Source organism: Syngnathus typhle, linkage group LG9, assembly GCF_033458585.1.
Source record: "Syngnathus typhle isolate RoL2023-S1 ecotype Sweden linkage group LG9, RoL_Styp_1.0, whole genome shotgun sequence".
Classification (NCBI taxonomy): domain Eukaryota; kingdom Metazoa; phylum Chordata; class Actinopteri; order Syngnathiformes; family Syngnathidae; genus Syngnathus; species Syngnathus typhle.
The window spans coordinates 1,310,830-1,327,875 of record NC_083746.1 but is presented as its reverse complement, the minus strand read 5'-3'; the positions used below and the strand labels follow the sequence as shown (position 1 = coordinate 1,327,875).

At 46.8% G+C, this 17,046-nt stretch overlaps 3 protein-coding genes across 9 annotated transcripts; 2 read left to right on the top strand and 1 right to left on the bottom strand.

Annotated features, from left to right (window-relative positions):
- Positions 1 to 4,423, bottom strand: LOC133160015 (peptidyl-prolyl cis-trans isomerase FKBP7-like). Of its 2 annotated transcripts, XR_009715782.1 has the most exons (7): positions 4,282 to 4,423; positions 3,492 to 3,861; positions 3,135 to 3,286; positions 2,637 to 2,764; positions 2,400 to 2,576; positions 1,870 to 2,157; positions 1 to 1,785 (listed from the first exon to the last, which is right to left on the bottom strand). XR_009715782.1 is itself a non-coding variant. In XM_061287537.1 (5 exons), the coding sequence occupies exons 2-5, from the start codon at positions 3,692 to 3,694 to the stop codon at positions 2,415 to 2,417; spliced, it is 645 nt and encodes a 214-aa protein (XP_061143521.1). In that variant the 5' UTR covers positions 3,695 to 3,861; positions 4,282 to 4,423; the 3' UTR covers positions 2,142 to 2,414. The 2 variants fall into 2 exon arrangements, 1 of the variants encoding a protein (XP_061143521.1); XM_061287537.1 differs by lacking the exon at positions 1 to 1,785 and having other exon boundaries at positions 2,142 to 2,576.
- Positions 259 to 2,319, top strand: osgepl1 (O-sialoglycoprotein endopeptidase-like 1). 3 transcript variants are annotated; one of them, XM_061287526.1, is made up of 7 exons: positions 259 to 482; positions 671 to 1,058; positions 1,138 to 1,342; positions 1,457 to 1,605; positions 1,685 to 1,815; positions 1,880 to 1,951; positions 2,015 to 2,319. In XM_061287526.1, exons 1-7 carry the CDS (start codon positions 259 to 261, stop codon positions 2,094 to 2,096), a joined length of 1,251 nt encoding a protein of 416 aa, XP_061143510.1. In that variant the 3' UTR covers positions 2,097 to 2,319. The 3 variants fall into 3 exon arrangements, with proteins under 3 accessions (XP_061143510.1, XP_061143507.1, XP_061143508.1); XM_061287523.1 differs by having other exon boundaries at positions 1,138 to 1,605; XM_061287524.1 differs by having other exon boundaries at positions 323 to 482; positions 676 to 1,058; positions 1,138 to 1,605.
- glsb (glutaminase b) lies at positions 4,109 to 17,039 on the top strand. 4 transcript variants are annotated; one of them, XM_061287513.1, is made up of 18 exons: positions 4,109 to 4,484; positions 6,665 to 6,761; positions 6,991 to 7,112; positions 7,416 to 7,545; positions 7,761 to 7,840; positions 8,069 to 8,232; positions 8,499 to 8,557; positions 10,579 to 10,611; positions 10,690 to 10,748; positions 10,839 to 10,905; positions 10,988 to 11,038; positions 11,251 to 11,427; positions 11,652 to 11,783; positions 12,025 to 12,117; positions 15,350 to 15,411; positions 15,659 to 15,735; positions 15,985 to 16,048; positions 16,122 to 17,039. In XM_061287513.1, exons 1-18 carry the CDS (start codon positions 4,231 to 4,233, stop codon positions 16,267 to 16,269), a joined length of 1,869 nt encoding a protein of 622 aa, XP_061143497.1. In that variant the 5' UTR covers positions 4,109 to 4,230; the 3' UTR covers positions 16,270 to 17,039. The 4 variants fall into 4 exon arrangements, with proteins under 4 accessions (XP_061143497.1, XP_061143498.1, XP_061143499.1 ...); XM_061287514.1 differs by lacking the exons at positions 15,350 to 15,411; positions 15,659 to 15,735; positions 15,985 to 16,048; positions 16,122 to 17,039 and adding an exon at positions 12,267 to 14,601; XM_061287515.1 differs by lacking the exons at positions 4,109 to 4,484; positions 6,665 to 6,761; positions 6,991 to 7,112; ... (1 more) ...; positions 7,761 to 7,840; positions 8,069 to 8,232 and adding an exon at positions 8,252 to 8,427.
- Positions 17,040 to 17,046: the final 7 nt, after the last annotated feature.

Genomic DNA, 17,046 nt, shown 5'->3' with positions numbered 1-17,046 from the left:
TTATTATTATTATGGATGTTGCTATTTTTTTTATTTTAATTGCACTGCACGCCATCGCACTGAGGTGCCAAACAGGGATGACTACGTAGGAATCGAAGAACACATGAACCGGAAGTAGATAGATTGACCTCGGAAAAACAACAAACTTCTTTCTATCGACAGTCGTCCTCTTTCTAGTTGTATAGATTAAAATTTTACGTGGGATGAAGTTTTTCTCAGTCACTTGCTCATTTAAACTGACTGTAAATTTCTGTTAGTATGTTCGCTTCCAAAGCGAACAAGCTCATTCAGAGACTACGGTCACCATTTAAACAGCGGCGGTATGGCGACGTCGCCACGGGTGAAGGCTCCCCGGGTTCTGGTCCCTCGCGGCTGGTTTTGGGCATCGAGACGAGCTGCGACGACACCGGAGCGGCCGTACTCAACGAGACAGGTTCTATCCTGGGGGAGTCCCTACACTCCCAGAAAGAGGTGCACCTCAGGTGAGCATCCTCTGTTCACCTGCCATTACCCCCCATGTTTTAAAAGTACAAACAAAATACATAATGAGCAATACAGTGTGGTCCCTTGACTTGTGTTGTCATAGACTGAATTAAACTTTTGTTTCGGCACCATTGCAACCCCAAAAACATGGAAAATTGCTTCCCTGAGTTAAGGTCTCCCACTGCAGGACAGGCGGCATCATCCCCACTGTGGCCCAGCAGCTTCACAGGGAACACATAGAGCGCGTAGTCCACGAGGCGTTGGAGCGGAGCGGCGTGGACCCGCGTCAGCTGTCGGCCGTCGCCACCACGGTGAAGCCGGGCCTGGCCCTGAGCTTGGGTGTGGGCCTGGAGTTCAGCCTCAGTTTTGTGAGGCGCCACGGGACCCCCTTCATCCCCATCCACCACATGGAGGCCCACGCCCTGACTGTCCGCCTGCTCCAGCCGGTCCCCTTCCCCTTCCTGGTGCTGCTCGTGTCGGGCGGGCACTCGCTGCTAGCCGTGGCTCGCGGCGTGGACGATTTTCTTCTACTGGGTCGCACACTGGATGAAGCTCCAGGTGATACTCTGGATAAAGTGAGACGCGTTGAAGTCTTACACCGCCCACCAAAGTGCCCCGCCCTGCCGTGTCATGCATTTTTGTGTACGTCCACAGGTGGCGAGACGTCTGTCGCTGACCAAGCACCCGCTTTGCTCCGCGCTGAGCGGAGGTCAGGCCATCGAGCGGCTGGCCCGGGACGGCGACCGCTCAAGGTTTCCTTTCAAGACACCCATGGGACAAACATACGACTGCAGTTTCTCTTTTGCCGGCCTACGAAATCAAATTAAAATGACCATAGAAAAAAAAGAAGCGGAGGAAGGTACGGGTGAAGAGTGCGAAGATGGCAACAACAATGTTCACGTGCATATTTTGTTGTTTGGAAAAGCAACTGAGATCACGAGTAGAATGAGTTCTTCTTTCCCTCCATCCGCAGGAATCAAACAGGGAACTCTGCTCTCCTGCGTCAACGACATTGCGGCGGCGACGCAGCACACGGTCGCGTGTCATCTGGCCAAGCGTACGCATCGCGCCGTCCTCTTTTGTAAGGCCAACGGACTGCTGCCCTCGCTCGAGCCCACACTGGTGAGTGCGCGTGTCACCAAATGCCAAAATGATGCAGGCACGATACATGAAGTGGGTTTTCAAATTTCCTCGGTTCCAGGTTGTGTCGGGAGGCGTGGCCAGCAACCAGTATGTCCGCAAAGCTCTGGGCGTCATCACCGAGGCAACGGGCCTCCGCCTACTCTGCCCTCCGGCCAAATTCTGCACTGACAACGGCGTGATGATCGCTTGGTGCGTCTCCACGATTTTTAGGAAGTGACACGTTTTGAATCAATTCAAACTGACCCGTTTGCAGGAACGGTGTGGAGCGACTCAGGGAAGGGAGAGGGATTCTGCCTCCCAACGCGGAGGTCAGCTACCAGCCAAAGTACGTGCGCGCGTTTGGGTCGTCATATTTCCGAATTTTCCCCGCTGAAACGTGGTGTTGCAGGGCACCGCTGGGCGCGGACCTGACGTCACAAGTGAAGGCGGCCGCCATCAGAGTGCCGTCCATCCGGATCAACATCTCATAAACTTGCGATCCGATGTCACAGAAGCAAAGCACATGGGACGTGATGTCATCTCAGACCGCATCTGTCAAGATTTTATTCAAAATTTTTTTTCCCTTGACATTTTCTGACACTTAAGTGTCTTCAAAACGTCCACAGATCTCAAACCACCATTATGAAATCAATTCCAACATTCTCATGGTTTGGCACCTTTTCCTGGATGAGCCATTAAAGACGCCTTTCTGCATTTTGTTTTTTAACTTCAGTGCCTTCAGACCCAAAAGACATTTGTGGAATATATAAATGTTCAAAAAGAAAGGAACGTACTACCGGCCGAGGGGACTAGAGCTCGTCGTGTTGATAAATGTTGTACTCGTTGGCGCTGATGATCCCGTCTTTGTCGGTGTCGGTCTTGCGGAAGATGTCCGTGATGATCTTCTCGTAGTGGGCGTCGTCTCCCGGCTTGCCGTTTCTTTCAAACTCCATCCTCAAGTGGGCCTTGATCTGAAAGTACGGGCAAAAGTTGAGAGGGCAATTGGGCTGGGATCCCGCCGTTGTTCCTACCTCGGCCTTTGTGAGACTTCGGTCTTGGTCGGTGTCCACTTGTCCAAAAGCTTCCATGCTGCGTGGACCTCGGGACACGGAGTAGACCTCCACTTGAAAGACCACCGTCGCGTTGGGTGGGACAGGACCTGGATTTAAAAGATTTTTAAATGATTTGTATACCCGTAGTTGTTTTTGTTGGAGGGGGGCTTGATGTATCTTGGTGAAGAGCTGCTTCCACAAGTGAAAAACAGAAACCACTAAAGCCAATTCAATTCAACAAGACACCCCCACACGCATGCATTGGTGCAAAGGCAAGTCAATGAAGTGAGCAGAAGTGGTGACTTTAAAGTCAAGTGTAGAAGCTTAAAAACCTGAGCGCATGCTTACAGTCATGCCACGGAGAGACGAAAAAGGGGATGCGAGGACCTCCCCTCAGCTAGAGGAGCTGCAAGGCAAAGACACAATGTGAAAGAAGATCCGATCGGACAGAGACACCAGCGACGATGGCGTCCACACCTTTGCCTTTCTCCCCAAAGGCCAAGGAGGGTGGAATGGTGATTTTTCTCTTCTCCCCTGCGCACATGTCAAGCATCCCGAAGTCCAGACCCTTGATGACTTGCCCTACGCCCAGGATGAACCACTGCGGGTGACCGGCTTTGTCGTGGCGGCTGAAATAATGACCAGGTGAGATTTTTTTTCTCCATCATCTCATTTCTTAGCATGCTTTGTAACGCTCCAGATAAAAAGTTGTTGCTGGTGTCTTTAACAGACATCTCTGGCGTTTCTTAAATGAAGGTGTGTCGAGACTTTAACGACATACGAAGGTGGTACGATATGCATTTGAGAGAGGCATTTGAATAAAAGCATAAAAACCTGCAGTAGAACTGAGTTCCATCTTTAGCGAGGAAGCCATCGTAGTGGACGTTCATCAGGTCTCCTTTCTTGCTCTTTTTTTCGCACGTGTCGGGCTGCTGCACCACCTCGATCTTGACCTCATCGTCCGCCCAAACGCTCGCAAAACGGAGCTGAGAGCACACAAAGACGCACAGCGTGTAGTAGCTCACCAACTTGCACATGTTTGAGCAACACGGTACGACGTCCGTCTATCTGCTGCAGTCGTGGCAACTTTTCCCCTTCTGGCGCGTGGACACTAGAGGGCGTGGTGGAGGAAAGAACTTGGGATTTGTTGCCCTCAGTCCCGTTTGACAGGTATGATTGCCTGTACTGGATTGTTCTTGATCCACTGCAACAAAAAAAAAAAGAGACTAATATTGAAAAAGGACTTTGTGAGATTAGGTGTTGAACAGTTTAGGATGTGTCCCCGTACTGCTAGTAGAGGCTCGTAAATCGATGTACCTCTCTCCCCGAATATGTTCCTCTCACATTGTACTGTACACACTTACTGTAAGTAAACGTCATATGTGACGTCGCCGTCTTTTACCCAATGGAAGCGGATGTGGGTGTGGCCTGCGTCTGTATTTATAAATCGGCGCCGGTGTATTATGAGTCATCGCCTCAGACGTCCTAACGTGTGTTCATTCGTCTTTTTCCACGCGGGACCTTCTTCTTCTAATCTAAGCAACGCGTCTTCAATAACCCGACGGGGATTGAAATGTTCCATTTTAGAATCGCCACAGCGCTCAAGGAGTTGTTGAAAGCCAACCTCAAGTGTCCATCGGTCGGGTTGCTCGCCAGCCGCCACCGGTGCTCGGGCGCCGCCTCCTCCACCCGACTCAAGCTCCTCAATGGCCGCGCGTACCCTGCGGCGTCCGTCCATCTCCGGTCGTACTGCGCGAAGGCTGGGGGAGAGCTGAAGCTAGACGAACCGAAGAAGAAGGACGACGACATTGATGCGGCCGCAGAGAAGTAAGGCGGGCACCGTCGTGGCTTCTAGTTGGCGTGCGGGCGAAGACTGTCTGGAGCTCAATGACAGGATGTCACCGGGCCCGTATTTATGGCGTCACATTTGATCGTTTCGCTATTCTGGATTTAAAAGACGCCAAACGAAACCTAGTCATGTGCAACGGTCCACTGGAAGTGGAATTAACCGCTTATATGGAGCAGAAGTCACACATTGACATGCGCGTGGTTCTGCCGCTAATATTTGTCGTCGTAATGGCGCAAATAGGTCCTGGCGCTGAGTGCTGAAATGTAAACACGCCGACTTAAAGTACAAACTGTGCCTATCCCTGTACTCCTTCTGTTTGTTTACGTTTAGATTTTTAACATGCTTAGTTAAAGGGTTTAAAAAAAAAAAAGGCAAATCTAAAAATCCAGTTGCGGTACCTGGGAAAACAAGAAACACGAGGCAAAAGCTCCAATTCCTAAAACTAAAAAGGTAATAGCACCGTAATGAAGTGAAAACTTCAATTGCTAAACAGCAATTCCTGTACGTTAAATTCCCTTCCGACCCTTTTGATATTTCCACTCAGCAGAAAAGAGCTACGAGAAGATTATGACCTTGACCAGCTCGGTGCTAGTGTGCAAACATTTGGCTTGAGGTAATGTGAAACAGCAACATTTGACAGAAAAAAAAATGAAAGCGTGCGTCTCAGAACCGATGGTGCAGTGAAAAGCAGCATTTGCAATTATGCACATTTGTAGGAACCAACTCTGTGCGACTGTGCAATTCAAGAATCTGGAAACTTCTATCCGGTTACTTGATTAGGCTACCAGCTCCAAATTAAATCCCATTGTGTGCCGAACTGGCTGACAGCATTTAGGACACACGACATGCCAGCAGGACACGGTGCCAAATGTCTAAATGGGGTATGGAGGTAGCGACACCCTCTTAAAAAAAATCCCAGCAAGCTCTCTTCAAAGTTAATTGAGACTGGAGCTGACAAAGTCGATTAGCTCGGCACGCAACGCGGGGTGCTATTTAAAAGCTTTCATTATGGCCGTGAATTAAGGTTTTCCACGCACTGCTCCTAATTTATGCTTGAACATGAAGTGTGACACGTGGCTTCTTGGGAAACAAACATAAGAGGACGCTGAAGATGCCGCGTGAAGGATGAAGTCATCGCAACAAAAGCAAATTAAGGATAATGTGTTGGATGACGGACAGAAATAGAAAGCAGAAGCCGTCTTTGAGAGTCAACTGGGCACGATAAGCCGCCCAGCTGACCAAATGATTACGTTCATCTACTTTGACATGTGCAAATAATGGCCGTGACACATTTCAAAGTTGTGACACACGCACTGCTCATGGTGCTCAATGGCATTACTAGGGTTAAAGTTCATCCAGCCACCGAACGCACTCGGAGTCGAGACTTTCACACTCACCTTGAACAGCTCGGCTGGGATGTTTGCGCGTTGTTTAGAACCTCGTGACGTTCTGTAAAAAAAAAAAAGGGGCAATATCGTCAGTGGGGGGGGGGGGGGCAGTCTTGCGAAAATATCGTCAGTGGGGGGAAAAAAGAGTCTTGCGAAATGCATCATCCATGTGCAACACAAGCACGCACGCACGCATTTTGCATTGTTTTCAAAAGGGGAACATTTGGAGTGCTGTGACTTTTTTGTCCCAATCGGCGTGTGAACAGGACTGCCGTGTTGACTCTATTAATCCGAGCGTCACAGACAATTTGGCGGGGCTCAAGGCCGGAGAATCCCCGGAATTCGACCATGCCGCTTTTACCAGCAAAGTGCAATTTTTTTTTTTTTTTTTTTTTGCATCAACGGGGAAAACGACAACAATGAATCAGCTGTGGCATCCGATGACACTCAACTGAAATGCAATCGATACGGAACGGATGCTTTTAGCGTCTTCACGGATGCTCTTCTCCCTGCGGCTTGTGTCGTCACGGTAGCACCCTTGACCCCGCTGCCCTTATCGATCCTTTTTGACGGTGCATCTCAGACTACCGGGAGCGATTTTGAATGGCCAACTGATATCTGCGGCGTGAACAGTATCAGCAGCAGGAAATGTTAGCATTGGATTTGAGCCAATTCTTGCTCAGAGTTGTTTTTTTATGAGCAAGTTGCGGAGCTGAGCAACAAGATGAGCTCTACGTTGCAAACGGCTTGTTGTTTTTTCCCCCACCTAGGAGAAGAAATGCCGGCATCCTGCCCAGTCTGGAGGATTTGCTTTTCTACACAGTCGCCGAAGGTCAAGAAACTATTCCGGCGCATAAATTCCTTACAGTAAGTCCTGCAATTGTTTTTATTTTTACATTTGACGATTTTCCAAAAGGCAAGGTGTCGATTCTTCGCTTTCGTTGGGGTTGCTGCTCGGAAAGGCCTTTACCATCCTAACAGCGCCCCCTGGAATTGTTTTAATTCCCATAGTGATGTGAAATTGGGCCGATTTTGACTGGCTCTCAGATAACGAGAGGCGAAATAAAGGCTGATGTTTCTTCTCTTATCTTTTGAGGCTCTTAAAAGCACAGGACTTCGCAGCGGAGATCCCCGACTGAAAGAATGTATGGAAACACTGAAAGAGACCTTAAAGAGCTCTCCGGACGGCGTCACCTTGGACAGGCAGCAGTTCAAGAAGTGAGTGAGAGGAACGCACATAACTAAGGCCAATGTGGTTTCTCTCGTGCTTCCGGCCATTTGAAGTTGTTCCATCAAGCACAATGACGGCCGGCGGCCATCTTCTCAATATGGGTTCATGGCGGCTGAAGCCATAAACCACCATATTGTCCATGAAGCCTCTTCATCGACAAAAGTTTGTTTCACATCGGAGTTGCGAACTCGATGAGCAAACTATTTTTATTACCCCCCCCTCCCCCCGCTCTTAGTTGCATGCGTTGGCTGTGTTTGAGCATGCTATTTGTTTGTGGTCTTGTTCATCAGGTGTGTCCAGAGCAACATTATCCTGCTCACGCAGGCCTTCCGCAAGAAGTTCGTCATCCCCGACTTCCAGTCCTTCACTTCCCACATTGACGAGCTCTACGAGAAGGCCAAATCGCTCTCTGAAGGGCAGGTTTGTCCGTAGATCCACGTCACGTTTGTTTTCTCGCATGATCATGCGTTAGCTTGAAGCAAAAAAGATGGCAGCTTGTGTATCAATCATGAATCGCGTGGTCCTTGTGCTTGCTGTCCTGACTGGACGATTGATTCATGAAGAGGTGTCACATTTCTCAAGCTGTGGCTGTGATGTTCTTTCTTCAGATGATTTTTCCCCTCCTCTTCTTTCAGGTGGCTGACTACATTCCTCAACTTGCCAAATTCAGCCCAGACATGTGGGCTGTCTCTCTGTGCACGGTGGATGGTCAGAGGTGAGGGGGAGGGGGTGCTGAATAGTTTCATCATGATGGCAGGCTTGCATGCATGCCATCAACATAGCTGTCGAACTTGACCTAATTTGCTCAGGTAAACAGTCCCGGTCTGAGTACGGACCCCTGCGGGACACCGTGACTAAGTGCACTGATGTTTCCAAAGTGTGGAATGGCATGCTCTCGTAAGGACCGCCTAGCTCCCAGTTCCAAAAGCTTTGTCTGTTGCAGACACACCGTGGGCGACACCAAGGTCCCCTTCTGTCTGCAGTCGTGCGTCAAGCCTCTCAAGTACGCCGTGGCCGTCAACGACTACGGCACCGAGTACGTGCACAGTTTCCTTGGCAAGGAGCCCAGCGGCCTGCGTTTCAACAAGCTCTTTCTGGATGAAGACGGTGGGTAGACTGGACCCACCACACCTTTCTTTCTTTCGTTTCTACGGCATGAGGAAATCTCTTCATTTGAAGTTATGCCGTGCCAGTCGGGGCGGTCGAAGGTGACGCACCCAACCGGGCCGCTTAGCGAGGGACTCGCTTAACCGCATTGTTTTTATCTCACGGCGAATGATTAACTGGCAAACAAACTGCGACGTGCGTGGCTTTACGATCTTGCTTTGCATCACGGGTCGGCAATTACTAACCGAGCGCTCGACGCTTTGCAGATAAGCCCCACAACCCCATGGTGAACGCCGGCGCCATTGTTTGTACTTCTCTGATCAAGGTAAAAGCTTTTTTTGGTTTTCTCTCTCACTTCACTTAGTGTCGACGCTAAACCAAATGTAGCTCTTTGTATCTACAAATACGAGTCACGCTTTCTTGTCGAGGCGTCGCCGCACCGTACGTTTGAGCGGTCGTCCGACTTGTCGTTGCGCCTCCCTCGTCCGACAACGTCCAACGTGCTTGTACTTGCGGAAGGACCCCAATTGCCGATTGACACAAGTGTTGATATGCGTCAACGCATTCCAAACTTTGGACTCAACAGCCAAAGATAGGCTCCATTCCAGACCGCGAGAGGATCGCGGCCGGTTTGGCTTCATTCCGAAGATCGCTACGCGGACGTCGTGCCAAACTTTTGAGCAAATTCGATTTGACGCCTGCTCGTTAAGAAACGCTGCCTCGGTTGCCTCGATCGCCAGGCAGAATATCTACAAGTAAACAGAGCAACAAGAACCCATCATGACCTTTGGAAAATATCACCCAGGCAAACAGTCTTTGTGATATTTCAATGATAGGATCGATTCAAGGACATCAACTTCCATGCTCGATTTGTTTTTGTTTTTTTTGGACCAGCAACCTTGCTAGCTCGCTTTGTTTTGGGTTTTCTTGCGACAGCTTCCAGGCTAAACCCTCAGTCAACATACCTCCTTGACACCATTTACTACTTTCCTATGAGCCTGGATGGCCTTTTCTGCCTATATATTAGCTTTAAAAAAAAAAAAAGAGCCTGGCCTTTCGTGCCAATATGTTCTCTTTGAAAAATAAAATAAAAAAGAGCTTGGCTTTTTCCGCCTATATGTTCATTTTTAACAAAAAAGAGCCTGACCTTTTTTGCCTATACGTTTGCTTTAAAAAAAATGAAATCTGTCAATTGCGTACGGCAACTATGCAGGTGATGATTGTTGCCCGAAAAATAGGAAATGTGTGAGTCTTCCCTCTTTGGCCGACTTTGACCGGGGGCAGTGCCCGCATGTGTCTGCATTTTGCAAGTGAAATGACATGTGCTTGGGAATGCCCCATTTGGACTTGAGCCGGTTTTGAGCGGGATTCGAGTAAGACTTTTGTGACAAAGAGAGTAAAAGCGTGCCGGAAAAGTATTCCTAGCACTTTTCACATTTGGTGACAGCAAATAGTCCCCCCTGGCTCCCTCCCTCCCTCCCTCCCTCCCCAAAGTGTTGCGTGGTGCTACACATACTGTTGCTGTTTTTGTATGTTGCATATTTTCCAGACTTAGGAACTGTGGGAAATAATGACTGCTGCTGCAGGTCAAATGACGTTGGTAATTTTTTCTTCCTTTTCCATATCTTTTTCCTCGCACTCCCCACCCCTTACCTTCTCTTCTCCAATCAGCCTGTAGAAATCCTTTGTAGTGACTCCCCATCCGTGCATCTTTGTTTTCGATTTCTTCGCCACAATTAAGTGGAGAACCTACAAATACAGTACAACTTCATATTTGGGGGGGTATTAAAAAAAAAAAAACATGTAACATGTAAAACGATGAACAAATGCATGTCCATTTAATACTTTGTGTTCTCTCGGTGCTCATCAGCAGCCCAAAAAGAGAAAAAGATACATGCAAATGTATTCAGCAACATTTGACATGCATTTCCATTTCAACAAAGACAACAGCGACACAAGTGGCCAAAATTATTTGCAGTCATTTCTAAAAGGTAAACACAGGAAGGGAGGGGCTGTGCTTAAAAACAGCTTTTTTGCACATAATCACCTCATTTGAATTTTGTAACACTTTTGTCTACTAAACGGCCGTCCAACCGGCCAGCCAGCCAGCCGGGCAAGTACAAAAGCGTTTCCCTCCTGGTAACCTCGGCACAAATCCGTAGCCATTCTCTGTAACTCATAGCATTACTATGTGATTTGACGCCCGTTTGTAAGCATCTATTCATATCTGCTCATTCTTTAGAACTCTGCTGCCCTAGCGTTTTATCATTTGACCGCGACAATGTTTCCTTCCACCCGCCAAGGGCCGCACGTAACCACCTTGCTTTTTCTTTCTTCTTCTCTCAGCAAGGTGAAGGAAACGCAGAAAAATTTGACTATGTAAGTGTCTGCGCCTCCTGATTCAAATCCACCAAAGGGGTTTGCTTATGTCAAGAATTTTCTTTTTTTTGCCACCAGATCATGAACTTCTTGAAGGACATGGCAGGAAACGAGTACGTCGGTTTCAGCAACGCCACGTGAGTCACTCGCAAACGGCATTTTTCCACCGGAGGGGGCTCGCAAGATGGTCACATGACTGAAATGACCTTATTTTGTTTGCGCAACAGATTCCAGTCGGAGCGCGAGTCGGGAGACAGGAACTTCGCCATCGGCTACTACTTGAAAGAAAAAAAGGTTGGGCGCTGCAAATATTCAGCCTCGCCATGAGTGTTTGGCTTTTTGTCTAAAGCCACTCTTCTTCCCCCCCCCCCTGCAGTGCTTCCCCGAGGGGACCGACATGACGTCTGTGCTGGACCTCTACTTTCAGGTTGCCCATCAGTGACGTTCCATTGCCAAGTTGGCCTTGTCTACAAATTTACACATTTTAATGTCATTTAAAGAAAAATGTTTTTAAAATTAAATTAATTTTAAAAAACTTAATCAAATATAAATATTTGCTTCAATTCCATTTATAAGTGGGTAGAAAAGGGCAATGAAGCAGTGTATGATTAAAACTCGACTAACCTTTGGGCCCTTCAGCTGTGCTCCATCGAGGTGAACTGCGAGAGCGCCAGCGTGATGGCAGCCACGTTGGCCAACGGCGGCATCTGTCCCATCTCGGGCGAGCGCGTTCTCAGCCCCGAGGCGGTGAGGAACACCCTCAGCCTCATGCACTCCTGCGGCATGTACGACTTCTCCGGACAGTTTGCCTTCCACGTAAGTGCAAGGGGGAGTGGGGGGCATTTTGAGCCAATTATATATATTTTTTTATTTCTGATAATGAGTCAAATGGATGAGAATGGATTAGAAAGTGGCTCATCTTGTGTACGTCATTCCATACATTCCGCCCTAAGGCACTTCAAACTTGGGCTTGTCTTAACGATCCTGCACAGCTAATGTTCAGTTGACGTATCGTGTCCTTCCTGTTTTTCCCGCGCTAGGTGGGTCTGCCGGCCAAGTCGGGCGTGGCGGGCGGGATCCTGCTGGTGGTGCCCAACGTGATGGGCATCATGTGCTGGTCGCCGCCCTTGGACAAAATGGGCAACTCGGTCAGAGGGATCCACTTCTGCACGGTACGGAAGTCATCCTTTGCTATTTTTAGGGCGGGAAATAGGCACCAAGTCTTACTGTCTCGTGTTGGCCTGATCACTGAATGATGATAATAACCTCTCGTGACATTCTGGACGAGTTGGAAGTGAGTGTTCTAATCCTATTTAGCAGTAAGTCATTGAGTAAGACACGGACGGGCTGGCCCGGATTCTGCTGGTCAGGAAAACAAAGGAGGATTCTACTCAAGTGTCATTTGCATTGCAGGAACTGGTGGAACTCTTTAATTTCCACAACTACGACAACTTGAGGCACTTTGCAAAGAAGCACGATCCTCGCCGGGAGGGAGGAGAACAGCGGGTAAGGACACGTAAACACAGAGGCGCGTGTGTGTGTGCGCGCGCGCGCGCTGTAGCAGTCGGACGGTATTGACGTCAACCTGCCGACACAAACTTTTACTTGAGATAGCATTTGCGGTCCAATTTGTGACTCCTTTGTTATTCGTGCAGCCATTGCGCGGAGCCTTGGACTATGAGAGCCTCCAACAGGAGCTCGCTCTGAAAGCCCCCCTTTGGAAAAAAGTCTCGGCCACCGAGTCGCACCAGGATACCTCCACCACCGTAGTCTATAGGATGGACAACGTCAGCGAGTAGATCTGCTCATTGGCGTAAAGGAACATTAGCGCAACCGCGTCACCCTTAAATATTGCACCACTATTTATTGCTTGTGAAGCTGTTACTATTGGGCTTTTTTGGGGGGTTTCTTAAAACTGTGACTGATGGAAGGGATTCATTACTGGCCGTTTATTTTTCCACCCGACCCGCTAGCTGCCTTAGTGTGTGCACGACCTTGTGACTTAGTCGCACGCAATACAAGCTCACCTTTGTTCAGCACTTAACATTTGAAACCAAAAGGTGTGAGTCCGTGTGTGTGTGTTTTTTTTTCTTTTTTCTAAAATGAGTCAAAAGAAATATTGACCTCATTCAACGGTTGATTGATTTATTGGAGCTAAAAGTAAACTTCCACACGTGTTAAACATACACACAAATGTGTATGTCTTGTATTAATAATAATCTAGCCATTTTTTGCCCTCAAATGTATTCATATTTAATATCTATATTGTATTAAACAATCGGTTAATCGATTTACTGTAAATAACAAAACTGGTTTAGTAGAATTTGACATATTTACCGTTATTTAGGAAAACAATTTCAAAAAGCTTATCAGCCTCAAATATATCCCTGATTATTCACAAATTTGATTTATTTGAATTTAAATACAACTTTTATTTATTTGTATTTTTTTTGTTTTTCTACATATTGTTTTGCGCTGGCTGGCGCAAATCAGACAAATTGGCTGTCCGGGTCAAGAGATGCGAAGCATCTGTGCAGTACCGCTTCTCAGTTTCGGGATTGACTCATTCCGCTCGTAATGGGGTGCTGCAAACCGCCGCTACCTACTCGCTTCGCCGGTTACAAACTGTGCCGACGGGCGATCCTAAGATCTAAAAAGCGGGTGTCTTTCAACCCTCCTGTTACCTTGCTAGCGCATCAAGAAATAGTTGCTGGCCTTGATTTTAAGCTACGTTTGTATGTTTCAAGTCTGTATTCATATGAACCCATCCAGACCTAATAAGAAGAACACCTGTGCGTGTTCAACGGCGCAATCCAAAGAGCCAGCCATTGACAGTTAAATGGGAAGAAAGTATTCTCAAATAAGTGACCTTAACATGAATTACTGCTCCACTTGTCCTGGCCAGCCAAGTGCAGGAAAAGTTTTGCAAAAGCCAACACATATTATGGAAACGGCACCTTTTGTAGCATCTCGGTGGCCTGCCTCCCTGTCGAGTGTGACGACCTTTACGCCTGAGGAGGGGGAAAAAAAAAAATCATAGGCACATGTCTCCTTTAAAAAGTTTTGCAGTCTTGCCTCAATTTAGCGTTACGCCTCAGATGGTCACGACGGGTCCTCCTCAATCTCTGGTTACTCAGACTAGCAATACTTTTGACTTGACTTCAGTTCAACGCTGCTACTGAAATTGCGTCGTCGTGACGATCAGGTCGCGGGCGTTGTTTGACTGCTTAGTGACGGTTTTGTTTTTTTGCAAAGGACAAATGATTCCGCTCAGAAGGGACCTGGCAAGGATGATGAATTTTTCAATCACTTGTATTTACGAGCCGCCCGTTTCTTAAGAAACGTGTCTGAGATTGCGACGTGCATGAAAAAGGAGCGCCGCCTGCTTGCCTGCCTGCCTTCAAATGGATGCATGCGGGTGTTTGTTAAATCAGAGCTCTTCAAACGTTTGAAATCACTTGCGCAACAAATCTGCTGTTCGCTTCTGAACATTCTCCAACAAGCGCAAAATCAAAGTCAGCGGCATCTGAATTTTGGTTTGGCTTCTTGACTTGTCATCCTCACTGTTTGCATGCACACATTTTTTTTGCTGTATCATTTGTATGATCATCATGTCAAATTACAAAATTGTAATGTTATCATGCTTGATTTGTGTCTTGGGACATCATTAATTCTATGTACATTAAGCTTGACATTGGAAATGCAAGGTTTTGCAAGGTTGGCAAAATGACGTGATTTTTTAAAAAAAGAAAAGAAAAAAAATATGAAGAAATTGTTGTCTGAATGAACCCTGCATTTCCAAGTTCATTTTTTCTGTCTTTGGATTTATTTTTTTCTGTCCTTGAGTGTGTCAAAGCGTCTCCATAAAATCCACACTTGTAACTCGTTTCATTACCTCATGCTTTTTTTGTTTTGTTTGACTGTTACAGTATATATTTTGATATATGGTATTGTAAAAAAAAAAACAAATAAAGCACTTTTAGCGCCTCACATGGACATTTTAAGACTCTACTTCCGTGTTAAAATTGATGCATTTAGCCCAGACTGGACAATTCAGACCTGCTTGCTAAAATGTGTGTGGTAAGGACAAGGTGAAGCTAGGCGACAGCAAAAAAAAAAAAACTAGCGTGCGGTTGGACAGAAGGGAAAACAGCAAGATCAAAAGCACAGCCACAAAAAAAACAACATAGCCTGCTAACGTAGTTTCGGGAATCAAAATGGCAATCGCAACACAGTGGTGCTTCGTTTAAAAGGCGACAAAGAAAAAAAAATGAAGCAATAAAAAAAGCCTTTGTCTTACAAACGTCTTCTCGTTTATTGCTAACGCACAAAGCAAAATGTTAGCATTAAATGTCGTGGTAATAGTAACGACGCTTTAAACAACTTGTATTTGAACACGTTATGACCACGCATGTAAAGAGAATAACATTCCTAATCATAGATTCTTTATCTTCTGTAAAAAAGACTCACGTCGTGGCTGCGGTCAAATAAATCTAGCATGACACTGCCCCCTGATGGCCAAGGTGCGCAAAACACTTTTTTTTAACTTTCTATTAAATCAATCCATCCATCCATCCATCCATCCATCCATCCATCCATCCATCCATCCATCCATGATGTGCAGCGCTTGTCCTCACGGGGGTGGTAAGAGAGCAAAAAAACAAGAATGGCTCTTTGAAGGGCATGGCCAACACCTGACCAAGTCCCAAAAGTGTGACTGTGTGCTTTGTGTCTTTAGGTCAAATCGGTCATTAACTTGCTGTTTGCCGCCTACACGGGAGACGTCTCGGCACTGAGGAGGTGAAACGCTGTGCACGCATGCTCCTTTATTGGAAATGACTTTTGAATAACTTTTCAGAAATCTACACTGCGGTTCAAATTGACCCACCAGTTGAAAGAAATCCAATGTGCACGTGGGCGAGGAAAAAAAACAAAACATTTTGATTGTATTATTATTCCAAATTTGGAATCAAATTGAACGTTTTTTTTGCCCATTATTTTTGAATGTCCCTTTCTATACGCACGCGCTGCTCCTTTTTTGCTCCAGGTTCGCCTTGTCGTCTATGGACATGGAGCAGAGGGACTACGACTCCAGAACGGCCCTCCACGTGGCTGCGGCTGAGGGTAGCGTCCATTGACTTTTTCACCTTTGGTCATTTCCTTCATTTGAGCAAACTTGATTAACTTTGCCCAATATAATATACAACTTAGAAGATCGACATTCTACAAGTTAACGGCATAAAATTGAATTCTCAGAAAGGTTTGAAGCAATTTTAGGACGCAGAGCCTGCCGAGCAACATTTTGGCAGCGAGGCAAAGAAAAAGTAGCGCAAAACTTTGTCCGTGTCCCACTGACCCAAGGTGTGCTTGCAGGTCACACGGAGGTAGCACGTTTTCTGCTGGAGGCCTGCAAGGTCAACCCGGTCCCCAGGGACAGGTAGAGAAAAAGTCTACACCCCCCCACCCCGGGTTCTCCCATTTGCATGACAAACACGTGGTTGTGCGCGCAGATGGGGGAACACGCCGATGGACGAGGCCGTGCACTTTGGCCACCACGACTTGGTGGCGGTTCTGCAGCCGTACGCCAACAAGCAGCGACTGGCCGACAACTCGGGCGACAAGGAGAGCGCGGAGAAGAATTTGGACAGTCTGCTGTAGGAGCAGAAGCCGCAGGAAACGAGCCGGATGGCTATATCGTCTATTATCTCAGTGGAAATTGTGTCTTGGTGAACTGTCGTGCATTCTCTCTTTGCGCTCGTTGCCGTGTGTGGAAACGGGAAAATAGAATTGTATATTTGTGGAGACATTTATTGCAATCCCGCCGTTTTTAGAAAAGCGTTCTACCTATTAATCAACTCACACGATCAAGAATGTATTTGAAATATATTTTCCGGTATGACTCAAAGAGCTCTTTTCCAAAAAGCCAAATTAAAAAAAATTAAATAAAAAGGTATTTATGGTATAAACACTGAACATCTAACTAAAATCAAACAATGGTTGCAAAATTTGGGTGTCCAATTTTTCTTGATGGCATTTTGGAAAAGAACTCTCGCAACAGACGCTGCTGCTTTATAGAAAATGTACACCGACTAAAGGCATCAGCTATCTTTTTTTTTTTTTCTTCTTCCCAGAATCGTGACTTCCTGTATTCGTGAAAAAAAATGCCAAATGGCTGCCGTTTCATGCCAAGGCAATAAGTTGGCAAGCACAAGGACGGTCAATCTTCGGAGTAAAGGAGCACAGTGGAACTCAATCCACAAACTCAGTGTGAGAGGAAGATATTTTTCTTTTCTTTTTTTTTGCCTGTCACTAGACGTTACTGGCATCGACTGATAAATGAAGCGCTTTTGTAGCAAACAAATGCTGATTTGGGGACCACTTCCATGAAAAATGCTCATTCACAACTATAAATGTGATTTTCCTACCACGGGAAGT